At 40.4% G+C, this 21,630-nt stretch overlaps 1 protein-coding gene across 7 annotated transcripts in view; it reads left to right on the top strand.

Annotated features, from left to right (window-relative positions):
* MYO1E (myosin IE) overlaps window positions 1–21,630 on the top strand; it is a 94,814-nt gene that overhangs the window by 9,568 nt on the left and 63,616 nt on the right. The window contains exon 2 of one of the 7 annotated variants that reach the window (XM_080608003.1): window positions 20,345–20,445. The exons of the other annotated variants lie outside the window; for them this stretch is intronic. Within the exon in view, the coding sequence (XP_080464129.1) occupies window positions 20,380–20,445 (66 nt within the window). The 5' untranslated portion in view covers window positions 20,345–20,379. The remainder of the gene's footprint in view (window positions 1–20,344; window positions 20,446–21,630) is intronic. 7 annotated transcript variants of the gene reach the window in all.

Below are 21,630 nucleotides of genomic sequence, written 5' to 3'. Positions count from 1 at the left end.
CGTTAGTACTTTGTAACTAAGCTCCTTACAGCCACTTCTTTTAACCTGAAGTACGAGGTAACTTGCCCTCGTCTTACTGCCTAGTCTTTAAACATTGCTGCATATGAGTGAGGGGAAAGTTGAAACAATCTTTTTAGAGCTGTTGTGACAGTTGGCCGGTGAAAGGTTGTCAAGCTGAATTCATCAGCTCCCAAAAAGTTCTCAGTAAAATCTTAGCAATAACCTCACCTTGAAGTATGTTGTCTTACTTGAAACATTAAGTAGTTGCACATCTCTTCAGAGAATTTTCTCAGCTACTCCTGTAATGACTTTAAATATTTAATTTTCTTTCAGCAATACCAATTTGATTTCTTCCCAGCTTCTATGAGTTAAAAGATGGTGTAAAAATGACATTGATCTAAAAGATCATGCACCGCCTTATCCGAGTTACAGCTCAGAATGAAGTTTTTTGTATTTTTCTACTCACAATGTCAGTATAAGGAATCAGAAATGCCTGCGTGTTTAGGTTTGGCATTTAATACAGTACGCATGTATTACTAGTGTATATATAATGAACATGTAAACAAACATCTTTGGAGCTACAAAAGAATCCTTTATAGCAGTAAAACCTAATTAGTTTCAGTTGTTGCATCTGATGAGGAAGGGAAGAGAAAGGTAAAAGGTAGTCTTGCTTGCAAAGTTGCTGGTTCTTGTAGTTGCTTTGCCAAGGACCTTGGGTAACCCTAGGCACAGTGTTACTGGGGTTAATTTCAAGGGTTCTGACATAAATTGCTGTAGTTCTGCTGGTGAGACGAGCCTGTGACCTGGCTTACTGTGTCAGCTTATTAGTTGTCAGATTTTTTGCTTACCCCTTGGTTCTGGTTGCTGCCGCAACACATGGCTTATAAATGACAAATCAGTCTGCTTTTTTTTTTTTGAACCGGGACTGTAGATCTAGATGGTGTGCTGCTACTGGGAAGTATTAAGAGCTCTGCTAAAGGGGATTTTGTACCTAATTAAAACGGTTGTTCTGGGAGTTAACAGCTCAGAACTAGAGGGAGAAAATCAAAGCAGCAGTTCTCAGAACTGTGAAGAGTGAGTATGTTTGTTTTACAAAGCTAAGTATTTGAAAAATAGGCCAGTCCCTCTGCAAACAGAAATCATCCACAGGCTTTGGCAAGAAAGCGTCGGCTTGTGCTATTGTTAGCTTTCTGAATGAAGCTGCTTTGTACTATCTAATCAGAGTCTTATCTTGAATATATGCAACAGGGGTTTACATCAGCATGGAAGGCTAAAAGCCCTGTGGGGAAAATCATGTAAAGTTTCTCTTAGACTTTTTTTTTTAATCTGTTGGACGTCAGTCACTTCCCCACTATCCTGTTGTCAGAACAGTTCCGTGGCGGACTGATGCTAGTCACAAGCAAATAACCAGCATTGTTATTACCCCTGTGGAAGTGTCTTTTACTGCTTGGGAGTGGAGAAGTATTATAGATATGTGGGCTGCTCAGTCATTTCTGCAACCAAAAGGCTCTGTTAGCTGTTGTAGGTTGTGTGGCTTCAATTGTTTTTACTATATGGGCATAAAGGTATTCGTAAATATCTGAGAAACACGAGAGTAAACAAGAATTTTCTCCTTATCTTGAGATCTGAACGAAGTCTCTTACACAGAGGAGTTGTTTAGGCCTTGACCTCACCCAGTCGTTGGGACCCTTGTGCAAGCTCCCCAGCCTCCTGCGCTCCAGGGGGCTGGGCCGTGAGGAGCTGCGTGCCTTCCCTCATGCCTCCCTGAGCTCCTCGCAGCCCGTCCCGCTCCTGCTGCCGTCTGTTGCCTTCTGGGCTCCCGATGCCTGACCTGCCCAGGAAGTGCGGCTGTTGCTCACCTCCTGACTCACCCTCATCTTCCAGCTCTCCTGTCCTCCACCTACTGACTTCCTCCCCTTCTCCTGCCCCCGACCTCTTTGAAAAAGCAAATACCCTTGGGGAGACCAGGTGTGCAGTCATGTCCTGGCAGGGCGGGGAATCCCTCTGCTCTGCTTCTCTAAGCTATTGCTACAGGTGGAAAGAGGTTTCTTACCTACGGTAACGCATTTCTACGTGCTGAACCTCACCGGTGTTATTAGCCTGTGTAACAAAGTACACCTCATCCAGATGTGTACATAGCCAGGGAGTTACTGCTCCATGTGCAACAGCAGCTACATCTAAGCTCAGGATTAATGTAAATAGCCTAGCAAGGGGGGTGCTCGAGTATCCATTTCCAAAGACAGAGGCATTTAATTGCCATTAAAACCATCGGTGGGTTGAGTTCATAAACTGTCCACTTGTTTAAGAGCTTTTACTTGAAACTGCGAATGTTCTTTTGAACAAAGCCAGGGGAGAGCTGACAAGGTTGGTGCTGACAGTGTGTGTTGGTGGTTGGAGCAAGAGTCAGGGGTTCCCAGCCTCAGCAGCAGTGATGCTTACTGGAAGGCGTAGTTAAGAGGAACTGTGCTGGTCTGAGGAATTGCCTGCTAACATAATTAAACAAATTCAACAACTAAATGAACGTTAAAGTACAGCAGTTAGCAGATCTTCAGCGTGCTTCATGCTTCTGGAAGTGTAGAAAGGACTGTAAAACGGTCGGCACTCTGCTTTCTTGTCAGCTGGGTGATTCTTCAGCTGCCAGAAATGCCAGAAATGGTGAAAGCTGCTTCTGTCTGTCAGGGGAGCAACGCAAAAGGTGACAGCACACCCCCCGGGGTGGGACGGTAGCTATATATTTATTTAGCTGACTTCAGCAAAGAAAATGAACATAAGTACTTCAAACAAAAACATGTGATTCTGAAAGCTATTCTGATGCTTTGTTCAGCAGTCTGAAGTCTAAATAAAGTTTTTTGGCACTCTTCAGACAGGGCTAGCAGTTTTGTAGTGACTGGCTGCACTTGTTCCTGAGCAGGAAGTGTGAGGATTTTTTTCTTTGCCAGCTCAGAACCACTCACTGAATCACCTTTGTCAGCTGAGTGTGAGTCTGCAACCAGCTCTCTGTCAGCCTTGTCTAATTTAAGTGTTGAAGAAATGTTCAAGTCTGAACAGTGCAGCCTGATATCACTTATAAACTATGGCATCTACGCTCTGGCAAATGTTCTTAACGCTCAGGATTTTAAATCTTTCATGCTCATGTCTTATGAAATAACATGCTGCCAGATGTTTGATCCGGCACCTAGGACGGTCTTCTGTTTTCAATCTGACATTCCACAGCATTTGTGAGGCTTTACATTCTAGGCAGTTTACCATTTCTTGCTGTTATTTTTGTACTGATTTATATCTTCTCCTGTGCTTTGAGTTGTATATTGCTAATAACATAAATACGGAAGATGGAAATTGGGGCTCTTTGTCAGTAATACATTTGCATTGCCAAGTGGTAGTCAAGAATTTCTCATTTTTTTTTCCTGTCTTGAAGGATACAAGTCTGTACAATGCTGAAGTGCTTCCAAATTTGCTTTTGCAGTTAACCCTTAACCCTTTGTTACTCCTAATTCTAGAGAAATACGCTAATACAAAGTTTATTTTTATTTCTTACAACAAGTAATGCTACCAAGTCCATCAGGTTGCAATCCCTCTGCACTGATAGCTCTTTTGGTATGAAAGTACTCTGTGTGAGGTGGGTTGGTAGGAAGAGTCCAAGGATAAAAGGTTGTCCTATATATTGTAAATATTTGTGTATTTACATAATTTTGTTAATTAGTTTTTGAGCTGTTGTAGTTCTCCAACATGCACTGAATGCGTTTTGATTGCTCAGTTTTTGGAATACTGATTGCAGATGTTTTGGTGATATACTGATATACTTCATTTGCTAAGAGAAAGCAGTGTTCTTAAGCTGCATTGAAGGAGTACTCCTTTATTAAACCTAATCTTAATGGCCATTTCATGGTACTCAAAGACAAGTGCATGGTTGGAGTACTTGTGTTTTCTTTCAGTATGAGAAGAATTTTATTTGTATGTTTGCACATTGTGAAAGAATCTGTTTTCCTATACTGCACCCCGGTTGTATTCCATATATACCTAAAGAAAGGGCAAATATGCAAATAAGCGTTTGAGGAGTCACCTTTCCAGTATAAGTATACTTAAGTGGGCGGTTTCAAATTTGATGAGATTCGTTCCAGAAAGGATATAAAGCTACAAAGCAATGCGTTCTCACTTTTTGACATAGGTACTAGCGGTGTACACAGTCTGAATTATGAAATAGTTCTACACTATCTAATAATTGTAAAAATTCGTGTTTAACTGGCTCTCTTTCTATCTTGTTTTTGGCACTTGTAAATTGCCTCCTAAATATGGATCAGGAAATCTGATGTTTTTGCAGGAGCTAGTGATAGAACTATATTGTCTAGGGAACAAACTAATTAATCACAGGACTCTCTCATTGTATTAGATTGTTGTATCATTTTTTGTTCTGTGATCTTTGATTTTTGATACTACAGTTTTTATGGAAGTAAGTTATAGACTAGATACAGTATTCTTGTCAAGAAACTTCTGATATTTTCTGCCATAATTTGAATTAAAATTTTGGATAGTGTGGAAACTGATGTATATAATTTTGTTACATATAGCTTCTATGCTACAGACCATATAATATCCTGCTGCAACTGTTGTGTAAATTTTTGTTCCTGTGTTGTTTTAATTCATGAGAACAGATATTTGACTTTACCAATTAGAAAGCAAAAGTAGTTCCACTGAGTACAGAACTACTTCAGCTAGATTTCCAGCCCCACACTCTCTCCTTAAAAACTAGTCCTTATGCACAGTCGTGTTTCTAGGACCTGATACTGTTTTGTTGGTAGTTCCCAAAGCCTTTTTCAGTGCTTCCCCTCAATTTTAAATATGCACTGGAAACTACTATATTGGTCAATAATTACTAGATTCAGCAAACCAAAGATTCCTACAAAACCATTCTGGTCTTTGCAGTGGAAAAGTCAAAATAACTTGTTAGCGTAGGGCAGTTTGGCTCCTTGCTGTTCTATGTGCTACCTGCACAACTCAAACAGGCTGCAGTAAGGTGACTTCTCGTAGCTGACTGGCCTGGGTGGGGAGGGGGAAGCACGGGCCCGCTGCGATGTAGTAGTTCCTTAAACCTGCTGAGATGCTTGTGGCGGAAGTGCTAGAAATACATAAATTGGGTCAAAGTCTATCCTGAATGGCCTCCATGTTGTTAGCCCTTCACTCACTCTGCAATGGCCGTTGGCTCTGCGAGGCATCTCTTCCCCCTTCCTGAGGTGCCGGAGAGCTCCTAATTACAGATGCTTAGAGCCTGCCTATGCTAGTTGCAGCGGTTGGGGGTGGCATTAGTGCACAGTGTTTGCGTGAGGAGAAACCAATGGTTTTTTTTCCAGCTAAGCAGCAGAGCGCCTCAGGGTTCATATTTGATGGTCAGTGTTAAGTTCTGTTTGCAGTAGTTGAAGGCAAGGTCCCTGCAGAAACGGCCTCAGGACACCATAAGGATCCATGTCCCGTTCTGTTGGTGATCCTATTCATGGGAATGGAGTATCAGCAAATAGTCTTGACTCTTCAAGTTGTATTTGCAATAACTTCCATAGACTGTGCTATTTGTTGTGGGTAGTGTGGCTGTATTGTTTTTTAAGCCTGAATTAGGCTTGACATGGTTATGAAGAAGAAAATGAACTCAGGTGTTACTTGTGTCAAATGGAGGTTCTGGTGTGACACTGCGTATTTCTGTGGAGGTCTCATTCAGGATTTAGCCTTCAACAATCGAAAACTTGACTTCCATTTAAAGCAGGGTTGTATGGGGAGGGGGAAGAGGGGGGAGGCAAGGTGGCTTCATTGTGACAGAGGCCACTGCTTTTGCTTTTGGGCCATGTTGCACTTGTCTTCATCTTGGCATTGGGTTGCAACCACAGAGGTCAAGACGTGATTGCTTTCAGATGGGAGGATAAGGATGGGTCTTCAGCAGAGCAAGTCAAATGAGGAGCATACCTACCTACCCAAGCGAAAAAAAGACCTGACAGTGCTTGAGTATCCAATATGTGAAACTCAGGGTGTATGTTGAGTCTCTTGAAGTCAGACAACTGCTTCTAGGAACTAAAATGTTAGTCTGGTGTCTTAAACTGCTTGTAGATATTTGTCTGTAACTGTCACTCCTGTCTTATAGCACTGTGTAAGCACTTGCATCTGTATGACAAACAACTAGATCCAACGTACTGGAGAAAATTTGCCCAGTTTGGTATTTGCTTTAAATAGCAATTAAATCAGCATATATAATGCTTGCCAGATAATGAAATTAAAATGTTGTACAATTGCAATAGTTATGGCTTAAAAAAAATGTACGTACAATAACAAAGGTTCGTCGGCTCTAGCTTGAGGCTGCTGTCAAACACACAGGAACGTGCACTCTGACAGAGCTCAGCACAGTCCTCGCTGGCCTTGGCATCGGTCTCAGGAAAAAGTTAGTTGAACAAAGTACTTGAACATATTGCAAGTGGTTAAACTTAAGTGGTGCACAACAGTACAGAATGGATTGATTATTTCATGTAGATAGTACTACTGTTAACTGACAGCTTTGATACTGAAAGGAGTATTTACTTTACCAGTTTGTAGCATCAGTTACCCAGCTGACTTTTCCAGAAGTCTTAGAGCTATTCCCATGAGTACTACTCTTTAAAGCTTTTATAGTGGTAAATAGGATTTCTGATTCCAGGGCTTTTAATGCCTGAAATACCAGCACACCCAGTCCACAGAGACCCGATCTCAATTTGCAGAAAAAGTTCATGACCAACAGTGGTTTCTTCCTGTAGTTTACTTTGTGTTTTTATTCTTGGTTCATTCTAGGAATGCTTGAGAGGAAATGAGCAGTGGGTGCTTATTCCCATATTTGGTATCACCCTAGACAAAATGAATATCCTTCTTCCATTGAGAAATGGATGATACAGTGTTTCTGAAAAATCCAGCCCTCCAGTGACAACCATGGGTTGATCTTGACAAGGTCACGTCAGGCTTATTTTCCTTGTAGTTGCATACAGGGCAGTTCTCTACAGGGAGTTACGGTGATGCTAAGCAGTCAGGTATCACTAGTAGAGTGAAGTGGATTAAGATAAATGTTTGCATCTTTTGCAACAATAAAAGCTTGTGTTTACATAGTTACAAGCCCTTGTTCTACAAGGGAGTTTGTCTTAGTATTAGGCATTAATAGGGATATATTTAAGATTATGTTAAACAGAATTGGAATTAGTGGATGTTATAAAATACAGTGAAATAAATGTTCAGCTTTTAACTGCTGATGGTGGAAGAGGAAAGAATAAATAGAAGATAAATGTCAGCTACATCTCCTAACTTACTCCTTGTTTTGTTTTTTTTTTGATGTGTACTCGGATGGGTTCATGTTATCTGCTGTATTCCAAGTAGAGATCTGGGGTTGGGGGGAACTCAAGTCCTAAACCTGGTTTCTTAATCAGGCACTAATTAAAAATAAAATAGAATGAAGCAAATACAGTGTATTTCAGAAGAACATCGTAATCACTAGACACATACTCCCTGCTTCCTGCTGCCATCACGGGCTGCTTTACCTGCTCCCATGTAACTCATTTGTAAAAATACCAATTAGTTCTGTGACAGCATACTTTGGTTTTTAGTTTAGGAGTCCTGAGCTTGACCTGCTCTTGTTAAGTGTTGCAATCGGTACTTAAACTCAGACTAACTAAAATTCAGCTGCATGCGTCAGACTAACCAAAATTAAACTGTTATGGATACATTCTTGAGAGAACTAAAAATGACCAGGATAAGGAAGGAATGTCTGAAACCCACCCAGAAAAGCAGTACACAATACAAAGCTCTCAAAATGAGCCCTGTCTCAGAGACATAGGATAAGTCTATAAACTTAGCCTAACTCTTTGTCAGTCCTCAAAATTTCTTTTGTGGAAAGGAATTTTAGCGCTGTTTATTCTGAAAACAATCTTAACTATGTGAAAGAAAGCAAATGCTGAAGCAAGTATATTTGGGCAGTGCTGACAGTACAGCTTGTACCTTTGGGTGTATAGGCAGATACCTCATAAACCTTCTTCAGTCACTAAGGATGTTCTGATGAATCTGGAGGTGGTAGCCTGTATGTGATAGAGAAGCATGTTACCACAATTAATGAATTAATCATAGATAGCTATTTAGTCTGACACACCTCGAGAGTGTTCACCTACTGAAACCTGGTTTTCTTTTGTTCAGATAATTTCTTAATGATACAGGCGGAGGCATTTTTGTACATGAGGTCATTAGGTAGCTTGACTCTTTCAGTCTTTTCTGTCCTTAGACCAGAATACATTTAAAATTGAACAAGGAGTTAGCTGGCGTGCCCTGCTACTGTACAGGATGATTTCTGTGTGCTGAGTCTGTGTAGCTTGAACACTGAAGTAGTGTGTAGTCTTTACTCACTGCTCTGGTTGAGTAACCCTTCTGCTTGGAGGTTAAATAACAGCAACAACTGCAGGCTGATACTACTGTTTTTTCCAGTTAGATCACACAAATTGTTATTGAAGAAAGAAGCTTATGTTGTTTTTCTGCATGGATTTAATTACCACTAGTCCTGTTCATCAAAACATGTGTGAATGCTTTACTGCTTAGGTAGCTAATAGGCACTTAGTAAGCAACTGAAGCTGTTGGCAGCTCTGATGCAGGATTCTTGCCTCTTTTGTTTTGAGGGTTTGTGAGCTTTCAGTAGCTGGAGTTCTCTGCCCACTAACTTCTCAGTTCTGTTATCCTCTTCATAGCCTCCTCCTTGACAGTACCTTGGCAGGCTTTTTCTTCTCCTAGGATGTTTTTTTTTACAAGCAAATACAGGGGTTGCCAGTCTCTGCCTGTATAGGGAAACAGGCAAAAACTGCATGGCTCCCCAAAAAAACAGGAGATTCCTCAAGCCCTGCAGAACACCTATCAATAGCTGCTCTTCCTGGTGTCTATAAATCGATTTTTTTGTCTGGCTAGAGTCCAACCTGGGACTGTAAGGGACAAATCAAGTTGAACTGCTTATATCAGCTTGATTGCACCCTGCCTGTTACAGTTTGTACTGGGTCCCTGATGCTCAGGAGCAGTTAAATAGCTGGTAATTTAGTGTGGTGGAAAAGACTTCAGTTAAAAATACTAATGGTAACTTTTTACTCTTCTAGAATCCACTTACGAATTCGGAGAGCTCATCTTCCTCACCTACTCTTCAAAATGTAGCCACAGAGTCAGGAACTGGGGTGTTAACTCCCTCTTGTCAGGTAGCCAAGGTCATGAGTTTTGCATTTGAAGTGGCCAGTCTTTTGGGAGGGAGGATATCCAGTTTGATTTCATAATAATTTTACATGAGGACCACAGTTAGATCTTAAAGTTAGAACTCAACTTATTTCTCCCACACACACCCCTCTCCAGGTCTTTGAAAATGTTTTGTCATTGTGCTCTATACAGATGCAGAGTAGCAGGCTAACTATAAACCACTAATCCTGTTGCTGTGCTCTCAAAGTGCAGGTGTACACACAGGAAAAGAAAAAACAAAGGGGAAGCTAATATCATCTGATTACCAAAACAAAAAAGCATCAATTCAGTAGCTAAAATTATGTTCAAGCTGGTAACAGGATATGGTGAACAATGAAGAATGTGTTTTTTTTAAAGTTCCGTCGCTAAATGTGTCCTTTTAGGGCTTGTTTTGCGTTTAGTTTAGGCCAATAGAAATTTGTTGGGGGTGCAGGGCTGGAAATCTAGCTCACTTAAATGAACCCATTTACTTTCTTGGCATGATATCTTGATTAGAAGCTTAGTCGTTAATTTTTAATTGGTATTTTTGACAACTTGGGATTATACTCAAGACCTAAAACTGAGTAAAAGTCTTCTTTAGGTCAGCTAAGACAAGTCTTAATGGAATATCAGAACTGGTAGGTGGGGGAGAGTACTTTCTATTTTCTATTGGAGCTGTAATAAAATATATAGCATTTTTATTAATTCCTGTTCCTGTCTTTCAGTCTAGTGTGATGTGCAAGAACCTTACTGTGAAGTACCAGAGCTGTGATCACTGCTTCTCTGGATGTTGTTTTGTTCTGGTGCTGTTCTAATAATTCCTAGGGAATATAGCTAGGGGGCATATTCGTAATGGCTGCTACAGCCTCTGTGCTGTGGAGCTTTTAGGACCTTAAATAATCTGCAGCATGTGAGAGGACTGGAGTCCTATGCTGGTTCTGACAGACGGTGTATCCAAACCACACTGTGCCTTCTGTCACGGGAGGTATGACTTGGTCTGCAGTAGTCTGAGTGGCAGACCCTCCCTTCTCAAATAAGAAAGGGAATAATGGGATTAAATGTAAGAGGGAATGGCAAAACAGTCTGGGCTAGAGAGATGGTGGGAGCCTAGTTTAATCCAGGTAAACTGTGTCCAGCCCCATTGTGAAGTTCTGCTCCTTTGGTGCCACCTTAATACTCATCTTTTGATCAACTCATTAAACTCATCTGTTTATGAGCCTTCAGTGCTGCTGATGGAACTGGTTTAGTCTAACATCTGTAATTCTAACCTCATGTAGGAAACTTGTGCTTGTCCTCTCTCCTATTGATCAGCCGTATGACCTCAAAATACTCAGCCTGAATGTGTGGTCATAATGCTAATTCCTTGGCTTCTCTGATTTGTCTTCCACAACTTTCCCTTTCACATCTTTTACTTGTAGTAAGCCTTTACGCACATCTTCCTGTGTTCTGCTGCAAATCCCACAGGACACCTCCCACTTTATTACAGGCTTTGTGTGATTTTTGGATTTGCCTTAAATGTTATCTGTAATTCTATATAATGCGATGTGTAAGTTACACCTTTACTGGTAGTTCCAAACAGCTGGTAGTTGACTTACTCAGTCAATAGTTCTTAAATGGTGTGTGTAAACACTGGAGCTTTTTTCTGTTTCCTTTTAAAAAGGTTTCTATATAGTGCATACTAAAGGAACACTTAAAATAAAACACATGGTATAAAGGCAAAGTTTTGTTTTGTAGTTTGCAATAAAGTGGTGGAGATGAAAATGGATGTACAATTATATCCATTCACAAAGCTGGCTGTATGAATAGGTCCTATTATTACTTCTGCCTTCATTCTGAAATGTCTTTACAGTAGATTAAAATGAAAACGCTTACTTTGTCCTGTGCTAGCACTAAATTGACAAAACACCACTGGTAAGATCTCTAATATAGGAATCTATGGAGTAGTTGATGTTAGATATTGCCTGTACACCACAGACCACAATTGAGTGTTAACAAATGGTATGGGAAAGCCTTCCATAATGCTAGCACAAAAAGGCTATTACTGTACAACTTAAAATGCACGATGTCTTTTTCAAGCTGCTGGAAATGCAGTATCTAAAAGCAATACAACTACTTTAGGGCTGGACTCCGGAGCAAATAAATCTGTTCTTGCAAAATGTTCAATTGCAACTTTAATCACTGCAAATAATTTAAACCTCTTTAACAATTTATTTGAAAGATCTTTTCCTCTTTGATAGTCCTTCTGCACCTCCAGTGGGCCATTTCTGACTCATCCATGACTAAATTACTGGTGTAGCTCTCTGTAAAATCCTGGGCTTCACCTGATGCTCTCCCATGCAAATGCTAGGTAAACCAAGCCTTGCTGAACATTACAAGATTTGACAGGAGCAAACTCCAAAGCAAGATAGCTGCAGGCTGCCTCCTGTACTTTTGCACTGTGAATTGGTGGAAATAAAATAATTCTGGCAGTCAGACATTGCGCAAGGAGTATGCAGAAGCACATCTGTGTATCTAATGGTTTACTTCTTTAATCGACAGATTTTAAGTAGTGCTTTCATTAATTGGATGAGGCATGCTTAGCTGCACAGCATACTTCATACTTAATATGAACAAACATGACATTTTGTTAGAGAAAGAAAAATGCACAGGCAGAGGAGGGCTGTGTTGGTTAAAGATCATGTGCCTGATGTACAGTGTATTTTTCCTCTATTGCTTCATAGAGGACACAGAGAACTGTGTGTGTAAAGGAACCTTGCAGAAAACAAGCTTTTCCTCAAGTGTTATACTTCAAATAGACCAAATCATGTAATGGCATCAGCATGTGAGTGAGCATGTGAATCCCAAACCGATGTCACCAAATGATCACACTTACAGCTTCAAATCCCAGCTTATTTGCTGGAACAGTTGTTGTGTTCCATAGCTCATACCTTTACCTTTTCTATTATGTGCTTGAAGTCCTGCGACAGGATAGCATGCTACCCTCAAGTGACCTCAGTGGGGGCATATGGCCCACTCCATATGACCACATGCCTGTGTCCAGTAGTGTTAACAGTAGTGGGAGATGGCAGAGTGGCTGTGAGCTGTATACTCTTGCCCAAATTCACTCCTAGCGTACAGCTACAGTAATATGAGGAGATATGGTGTTTAAAACCCAGCATTTCTTTAATAAAGTGAAATCAATAGACATCGGAAATGATAATGAGATTTAATAGTACCATGTATGGAACACTTAATAGGGAATTGTGAAGTGAGTTGTTCATCTACATAGTTCAGAACTTAACTAAATGAGGCATTCCAGTGCACACAGGTTTTAGATACACATTACTGCATTTAAATGCAACATGACCTACAGAAGATTCATTTTATCACTTACAATACAACAGGCTAGAAATTATACTGAAGAACACTTTGTGCTAGCTTGTCTTTTTATACTGAAAAGTCTGAACAACAACAAAAAAAAGCATAGGTTTTCCTTAACTGTGAATGTATTAACAATGTAGTGAGTCTGAAATACTAAAAGCTATGTTCTTACAGCAGTAAAATTAAAAAAAAAAAAATTGTTCAGTTGCCGTAGTTACAGCCTTTATAGCCTTGCTTATTTAAAAAAAATAAAAATGTGTATACACATGAAAGGTTTACCATGGAGGATATTTGAAGATCCAATTCTTTGATCAACAAAATGACTTTCACGTTAGAGTGATAGATTAAATGGAATCTGTAACTTCAGTTTTTAGCTAGTTCTCTGAAATGTGCACACGTGGATGAAACCTTATGACTTGTCGATGAGGTCCTCCCTTTATTTTCCTTTGGGAGGGCAGTGCCTATAAAAATGGATAGGGTACTTCAGTACTGTCTTTACTTCCAGTCCTTCAAGGACAAACATTCGTAATTCGCCTGAATATTTTTCTTGTAAGCAAGGTGAGGATAGTTTTCTTTAAGTTTAAAAAAAAAAAAAAGACTAAGTAGCAAAATGAGTTGACAAGTTATTACAAATACCTGGATGTTTCATGGTTCTTTGTTCTTTTTTAATTATGTGTACATAATTAGAAGAATTGTTTCTTCAGAAGCCTCAATGAGCTTCAGTACTTTAGCTGTTGCATAATTTATGTTAAAGTTTGTTTACACACTGTTTATGGCACCAAAAAGAACCTCAAGCAACTGTTTAAAAAAAAAAAATTTACCACCTTCCTTTATTCACCTCTGGTTAATAACATTTAAATTCAAAATGTCTTGGCAAAATGTTTATGTGAAGACTGGCACTATGCGTAGCCCTAGCACTGTGTTATGAGGGCCCTCCAAATCTTCCTCCCTTTCTAGATTATTTTTATTCCATGGACAAATGTTCTGACGCATTTTGTTTCCAGTCTTTTTTTTTTTAAGGGTCCTTTTCTTTATTTTCAGGGTTGTGTGGATGCTATCACCAAGTACAAGCAGCCTCACTCCAAAATGAGCTATGCTGGACTGTTTTGTTAGGTTTATTTATAGAGACTAAAGAGGGGTGTCTGTCTCTGTCCTTAGGAAACTTTCGGAGCACTGACTTCTTCAGACTGCACTAAAGTGATGGTTAGCATACTATCAAGGAATAGCTTGCTTTTTTTGTAAAATAGTTACCAAATCCAGTGTCTGACAGTGGTCACGAGGAAATGTTTGTGATTAGACAGAGGAAGAAATCATGCTTGAAGTTACAGGGAACCCCTTGTTAGCAATCTCATAACCAGATTTTTTTTCAAAGGAAGAAAACAGAATTTTATGGATGTAGACTTATAAATGTAGAAGCATGTACTCCATCAGTGCCTTGGCATCTTCTCATGTGTTTTCAGACATCATAGGTCAGTGCTCCAAAAGTTCATGACATTGAATTAAATTCTGGATTGTCGTAAGAATCTTACATAATAATATTATTGTGGAATTTAGGGAAAACACCGAATATGCAGTAGTAGAGAACAGGCAGTAGTTGTGGTCTGCAGTCAACTGCAGCGTCTCTGTTGCTCTATCTTAACTTTCTGAAGTAGCAGAAACAGTAGTCTGTTTCTTAACCAGGGCTTGGAGCTGCCTGTTCACCTGAACCCTTCTCAAGAACCAGATGTGCTATGGACATCTGCTTCGCAAACCAAAGGTCAGCTCAGGCGCTCACAGAGAGAAAGGGTCAAAACCAGGCAACTGTGTAGTGGCAGAGTTAGAGGTTGTTCTCTGACAGTCTGAAGATGGAGTAAAGCTCTTCGTGCATTCCAGTGACTGAAGCCCTGACAATGGATCTGCAGGTTTGGTATTATTCACAGGCTAATAGAGCACGTTGAACCCTTAAAGTCAGCATCAGGGGAGTCTGTAGAAAAGTGTCTATATTTCTTAAGAAGTTTCTTTTAGGTATTGCTTCTGGGATGCTCTCCAACACTTAGCATTCTTTCTCCTTTGTTTCTTGGTTCAATTTGTGTCCAAGTGTTTCTATCTCAGGTGTGAGGAGTAAAAAGAAACTGGTGTGGAAAGGAGAAATACAGTGGAAAGGTTTGTCAAAGTTCATGATAGACCTGTGCAGGGTAAGTGGAAATCACTTACGTTTAATGGATACCGAGTAACCAAATAGCTCTCCCTGTCCATCTGCATGCCTTGCTTGCATGATGATGGTGCACATGAACAGCTGAGGTATATGTGGCAGAATGCACTCTTACTACTACAGCTACTGGTGTTGTATTTGGGTCAAATTCTTAGCACACCACTTTAAAAGGTATTTGTTTTCAGCAAGGTAGAGTCAAAGGCAGCATTTATGTCACAGCTGAAAGACCTAAGCCAGTCCTCTGGTCCTCGTGGGGTTAGGAGGAATATATTTAGCAAGCTGACACACAAACTTAGAGCAAAAACTACTTCAGTACAACTTGTTTTTTAAGCAAGAACTTTATTTTAAAAGGCCACTAATCTTGACTTAAATACTTAATGTAGGAAAACATAAAGCTTTCTTTAAAAGGCTTCAACAGAGTGTAATGAATTGAGACAGCTAAAAAGCTAAAAGCAAATAAAAAGGATATTGGTAACGAGCATTTATCTCATGTCTAGGTTGTGTGAAGGTTGGGGGGGGAAGAGTACTCATCTTAACAGCTGTCTCTTGTGAATCAGTGCTGAGCTTAGATGGAAAGTCAATATTACACCTAGACTTTTGCTGCTGAGTACTGTGTGAAACTCAGCTGGTCTTAGTTTACATTTCCAATGACTTTTTCCTTCTTTTTGGTTTGTTTAGTTTATGTGGGTTTTAATTTGGAGTTCAATTTGAATGAGCCCAAGAGTTAAAAGCACTGTACATCCCAGGCATTTAAGTTTAATATGAATTCATGTTTAAGTCCAGCAAGCTGAGGTCATCAGACAGTTAATATCTGAAATTTAAGTGTTTTCTTGATAATTCTCAGATTTGGAAACTTCAGTGAAAGTAACTTGTGGTTTAGCTTGAATTTTACCTGTTCTGAGTTTTCATTGTGAAGTTTAGCATATGCTTAAGATAAAACCTAGCTAGCCTTCTCTTTTGAGGGTAAGATGCCAAATTCTTTTACCATTAAGAAATGTAGACAAGTAGTTGATAAATTGTTTTAAAATTATACAAAAGAGGTCTTTGAAGACAGTAAGATCTACTAATTTTGGTAAGGATACAGATGGTAGTGATGAAGAAGGGAACAATGTAGAATGTGAAATAATCACACAGTATCACAGATTTCTAGGTTGGAAGAGACCTCAAGATCATTGAGTCCAACCTCTGACCTAACACTAAGTACTCCACTAAACCATATCGCTAAGCTCTACATCTAAACGTCTTTTAAAGACCTCCAGGGATGGTGACTCCACCACCTCCCTGGGCAGCCCATTCCAATGCTTAATAACCCTTTCGGTAAAGAAGTACTTCCTAACATCCAACCTAAAACTCCCCTGTCGCAACTTTCGCTCATTCCCCCTCGTCCTGTCACCAGGCACGTAGGAGAACAGACCAACCCCCACCTCTCTACAGCCTCCTTTAAGGTAACTGTAGAGAGCAATAAGGTCGCCCCTGAGCCTCCTCTTCTCCAGGCTGAACAAGCCCAGCTCCCTCAGCCGCTCCTCGTAAGACTTGTTCTCCAGACCCCTCACCAGCTTGGTCGCCCTTCTCTGGACTCGCTCGAGCACGTCCATGTCCTTCCTGTAGCGAGGGGCCCAAAACTGAACACAGTACTCAAGGTGCGGCCTCACCAGAGCCGAGTACAGGGGCACAATCACTTCCCTAGACCTGCTGGCCACACTGCTTCTTATGCAGGCCAGGATGCTGTTGGCCTTCTTGGCCACCTGGGCACACTGCTGGCTCACATTCAGCGGACTATCAACCAGTACTCCCAGGTCCTTCTCAGCCAGGCAGCTTTCCAGCCACTCATCTCCCAGTCTGTAGCTCTGCTTGGGGTTGTTGCGCCCCAGGTGCAGGACCCGGCACTTGGCCTTGTTGAACTTCATACAGTTGGCCTCAGCCCATCGCTCCAGCCTATCCAGATCCTCCTGCAGAGCCTTCCTGCCCTCGAGCAGATCGACACACACACTTAGCTTGGTGTCATCTGCAAACTTACTGAGGGTGCACTGGACGCCCTCATCCAGATCATCGATAAAGATATTAAAGAGGACCGGCCCCAGTACTGAGCCCTGGGGGACACCACTAGTGACCGGCCTCCAACCAGATTTGACTCCATTCACCACAACTCTCTGGGCCCGGCCATCCAGCCAGTTTCTAACCCAGCGAAGCGTACGCCAGTCCAAGCCCCGAGCAGCCAGTTTCTTGAGGAGAATGTTGTGGGGAACTGTGTCAAAAGCCTTACTGAGGTCAAGGTAAACCACATCCACAGCCTTTCCCTCATCCACCAAGCGCGTCACTTGGTCATAGAAGGAGATCAGGTTCGTCAAGCAGGACCTGCCTTTCATAAACCCATGCTGACTGGGCCTGATCGCCTGGTTGCCCTGTAAGTGCCGCGTGATGACCCTCAAGATAATGCTGAATACAGATTTGCATCAATACAGTTAGGGGGGTAATTTATTTGGATTGGGTTTCAATTTGGATGCTTTCCATCTTTTCACTGTTCTTGAGTGTTCAAATAGAACAAACTTTCAGTTAAATGAGGTGTCCTCAACAAAGGAAATGTTAATAATTTTCTGACAGGAAGCCAGAGCCAGACATGGGTATGGAAACAATAAAGGGGACAGGAATATGCAGTATCACACTGCTCCACTTCAGAGATGTTTTTAAATAAAATTTGAGCAACTTACCTGTATTGGTATGCAACATTTCTTTCTTCAAAGCTGATAAGTAGCTTTCCATTCTATTTCCCTTTAACAGAATTACTTCGAAACCGATAGATATTTATGATGCTGATAGTGAATTAGAAGTCATAACAGATGTTTCATTTTGGTGTTTTACATATTTCTGCAAAATCGGTGAAAAAGCTACTGACTTTGTGAAACAAGCTTTTAGAAGTCATTAAAAAACCCACTGGAATATATTCAGAGCTTGTTTGGCTGGCATCTCTGCCTAAAACATAATTATGCCAATACAACATCTGCAAAACTGAATCTAATATGTATCCTGATAGTATCAGTTTCCTCTAGCAGATACATGAAGAAAGCTGGTTTAGAAGTGAAATCAGTTGTCAACACATCTGGTAAAATCCTATAGCTATGGAGGTAGCTGGATGTCTGAACTAGCTTTCTATTAGTTTTCTTGCTTCAGTAATTTGAATGCTAAATATCTCCATGAAACATTCCAGCAATTAAAAAGACCCACACTCCCTCCTCCCCAAATAAACAACCGACCAACCAACCAAAAAAGAAACAAACAACAACAACAACAAAAAAACAGACAGAAAGCTTGGGGAGCAGAATAGCTGTTTGTGTGAAAAGATCTCTTTGGTGTAGACTAATAGGAACTGTCATTTGACCTACCAAGTGAACTTCTGCACACAGTTCATAAAATGAAGACACTGCAATTTCCGGGATCATACATATGCGTTGTTGCAACCTACATAATAACCATGAAGACCCAATCACCTAGCTGTAAAAGGTTGTATTAAAAATTATGGGGTCAGATACTTCCTTTAATTCAGCTACTAACCCTGGTGTTCCACTGGAGTAGAATGAATTCTTCGTATTCTGAATGCATTGCTATGCTTCCATCTTTTTGGGACATCAGCTTTCCTGGCAGAATGATACGAGGTACTTAGCCAATGGAGATCATGTATATTCATTTTTAGCTTTATTTTTCTCAGTGCCTTATGAATTATTATGCAAATGTGAAAGTCTGTAGAGTGGATATAAAAGCTTAATGAAAGGTACAGTAAATAATTCAAAGCATGGGATCTGACAGAAAGAAGATCTGACAGCCTTATGAAGTCTTAAGCAGGCTGCGTTATTTGGAAAAGCGTTCAAAGAATAGCATGCTTTTCATGTTGACTAGGAAAACACTAATAAAAGCCAGTGAAATAAAAACAAGGTATTAAAAGAAGCTAAGTATTCTATAAAACCAAAATATTACTTGCTGTTTTTTATGTACTTTCTTCCTGAAGCTGCTCTTACCACAGAGTTGACTGAATAAACAAAAATATTTTAGAAAATTAGTGTAACAGCAAATGTTAAGTTTCCATATGAATAATGGGTATGTGGAAGATGATCTGGTTATGAGAGCATCTCTAATTTATAGACACTCAGTGGGACCTGCTTGCTTTGGCATAGCGTAGTTATTGGTTCAAGTGAAAACCAGTCCCTGACAAAGGATGTGCAGGAAATTGTCGCAACGGGTAAGTATTTTCATTATTCAGTCACTAAGTTCCCACTTTTGTATGTTTACCTTGAGTAGCTTAGACTTTTCCTGCTGTCACCATGTACTTTGCAGGAGAAATATCCTTTTGCCTCCTGAATGATTAGGTAAGGTCCTTATGTGCATGTCTGAAAACCTGGAGTGATCGATCTGCAAAGTTTTCTGTATGGGATCTTAATAACCTTGGTGTATCTTCAGGCTGGCAGGGGAATGTGCTTTCTACTGGCATTCCTGTGAACTCTAGAAAGCATATGCTCCTAAGCTGCAGCTTAGTCGTGTAGCAGTCTTTGAGCCTTAGGCCAGAAGCAAATAGTAAGCTCTTTGCAGATCAGGCCAGGTATGGAGGTACAGCTGAGAAAGTGAAGTGTCTGAGAAAGAGTCTCCTACATGGTGCACGATCTTTGTCAGGTCTGATGTACGCAGCTTTTCCCAAGATTTTGCTTCTTCCTGCTTCTTTTGGTTAAAAGATGATGTGAATATGTAGGACTTGGTTCTTTGAAAAGATATATGGAACTAATTTCTGAAGTGGGATGCTCAAAGGAATCCTTGCTTGTATTTGTGTAATAATTAAACAAGAATTTGTATTTGGAAGAACTGAAACAAAAATCAGTGTTGGATTATTCTGAAGGGTTGCAATAAAGGCTTGACCAGTGTTATCAAGTAGTCTACTCCACTCTGAAGTCAAATCTGATTTCTGCACATGGATAGCAAAACTTGAAAGCTAATAAAAAGGGAATTTGTGGGCTAAGCCACATGCATCTTACAAGCCTGGTGTCAGCTCCCCAGTAGGTGGGCTGAACGCTGCTCCCTGTTGCACTGAGTCAGTAGCGTGGGGGTAAACAGGAAGCTGCTGTAGTCCTGGAAGCTTTATTGTGTGTTTATTTAGCACCCTGTGAAATTAAAGCAAATATAGAAAGCAATTTTTACATTAGAGTCTCCCCAGCTGTGGAACCTCTTCTGCCCACCCCAAGCAAGCACCTCCAGCCACTGCCTTCAGAAAGAGGAGCTGACTGCTCCCATGGGACATGTCAGTGTTAGGGGGGAACTGCTCCTGCCTCAGCAAGGAATCAAGAGATTTCCCTGTGTATCCTGCCTCCCAGTGTCCCAGCTGTCAGTGCTGCTGGGGGCTCTGCTTGCTCTTGGTTCCCCCCCAGTACAGTGACCTGAGCTCTACAGCTGAGCACAGTCTAAGGACAGATTATGCAACTCCTCAATCCAACATGACAGCAGGTATTCTTGCAGCCATCTGATGGGGAAAGTCCCAGATAAGTTGAACTTCAGCCAGGCCTTTGGCAAGCCTGTTCCTTTTCGCAGGGCACCAGCGCGGCAGCGGTTATCTCGTGCTGGTGATGCCACCAGGATCGGCTGTGTACACAGGAGGGCAGGCCCTGATTACACCAGGCAGGAAGGTCAGAGTAAGTATCTCAAAATAGGTTGGTTTGAAGCCACTGAACATTCCTGTGCCCACGTTAATAAATCAGCAGTAGATTTAATTTGGCATGTTTTATTTTGGGCATCTTGGCAGTGCATTACACTAATAAAGTCTTGAGGTATCAGCACAAGGATGCTTTTTGGTATGTACTGTTCAAACACCAGCATTAGCTACAGTTATCATCTGTTGCGTTGCAACTTTGGCTGATTTATCATGACTATTACAAAAAATGGTGTTTTTATTTAGCTTGAACTACCATGGATAGGAGACTACATAAGTCTCGAAAAAAATTTTGTTTCCTTTGATTTGTAAATAAAAATTCGTATATATACATGTTTTTATTATACCTAAAAGGAAAAGAAGAAACCAAAAGAGCCTTGAGGATGGTTTTTCAACATGATTTTAAATCCAAATGTGATTCTGGGGGGATGACTTAGCAGGTGTGCTTATTTTATACATTAGTCTTCCTTTGCAGAACTGTCACGTACTTTTACCCAACTGGATGAAGCTGTTGGCATAAGAACATTTAGCTTGTTATTTTTGATTAAAAACAGGGGTAATGAAACAAGGTCCATGCAAATTTCTGTAACTTGCACAACCTGTTAGATTCTTATTAACAGTTTATGAAGTGAGGACAAATACCCCCAACAAAATTGTAGCTGTTGACTAATTTATTGAAAAGTAAACCAATATTGTTTTACATGTAGAAATGTTATGTATTATTGGTTGAGTGTGTTAGTACATCACATTGGAGTTGTTTTGTATCCAAAGAAAGGTCTTAAGGCTATGTGCTAAGTAAATGAGGAAAAAAAAAAAAGGTAGTTTTGGGATGCTGGGCAATTAAGAGTGTGTTCATAGGCGGTGTATTTCTAAGTTAATGAAACAGGCACGATGGGGCACAGGTATCTTTTTTTTTTAATAAAATAAATATCTAAGCCATCCAAGTCATCCATTTATTGAGATTATTTCAGTTTCTTTACAACTTTGGGAAGGATGGTTTTATTTCCTAAAATAGTATTTTATTTTTTTTTACTTTATTCTGTCATACTTGAATATCACTAGTACACTGTATTAGACCCTTATTTTTAAAGAGCATTTTTCACCGGAGTGTTCAGGTAGTAAAAATGTGAGTTTTTAGAACAGAGTTCAGTGCCCAAGAACCTTCAAA

The sequence above is a fragment of the Anser brachyrhynchus genome (genome assembly GCF_964034855.1).
Source record: "Anser brachyrhynchus genome assembly, chromosome: 11".
In the NCBI taxonomy this organism is placed as follows: Eukaryota; Metazoa; Chordata; class Aves; order Anseriformes; family Anatidae; genus Anser; species Anser brachyrhynchus.
The sequence above is the reverse complement of the archived record's forward strand: the minus strand, read 5'-3'. Positions and strand labels throughout refer to the sequence as shown.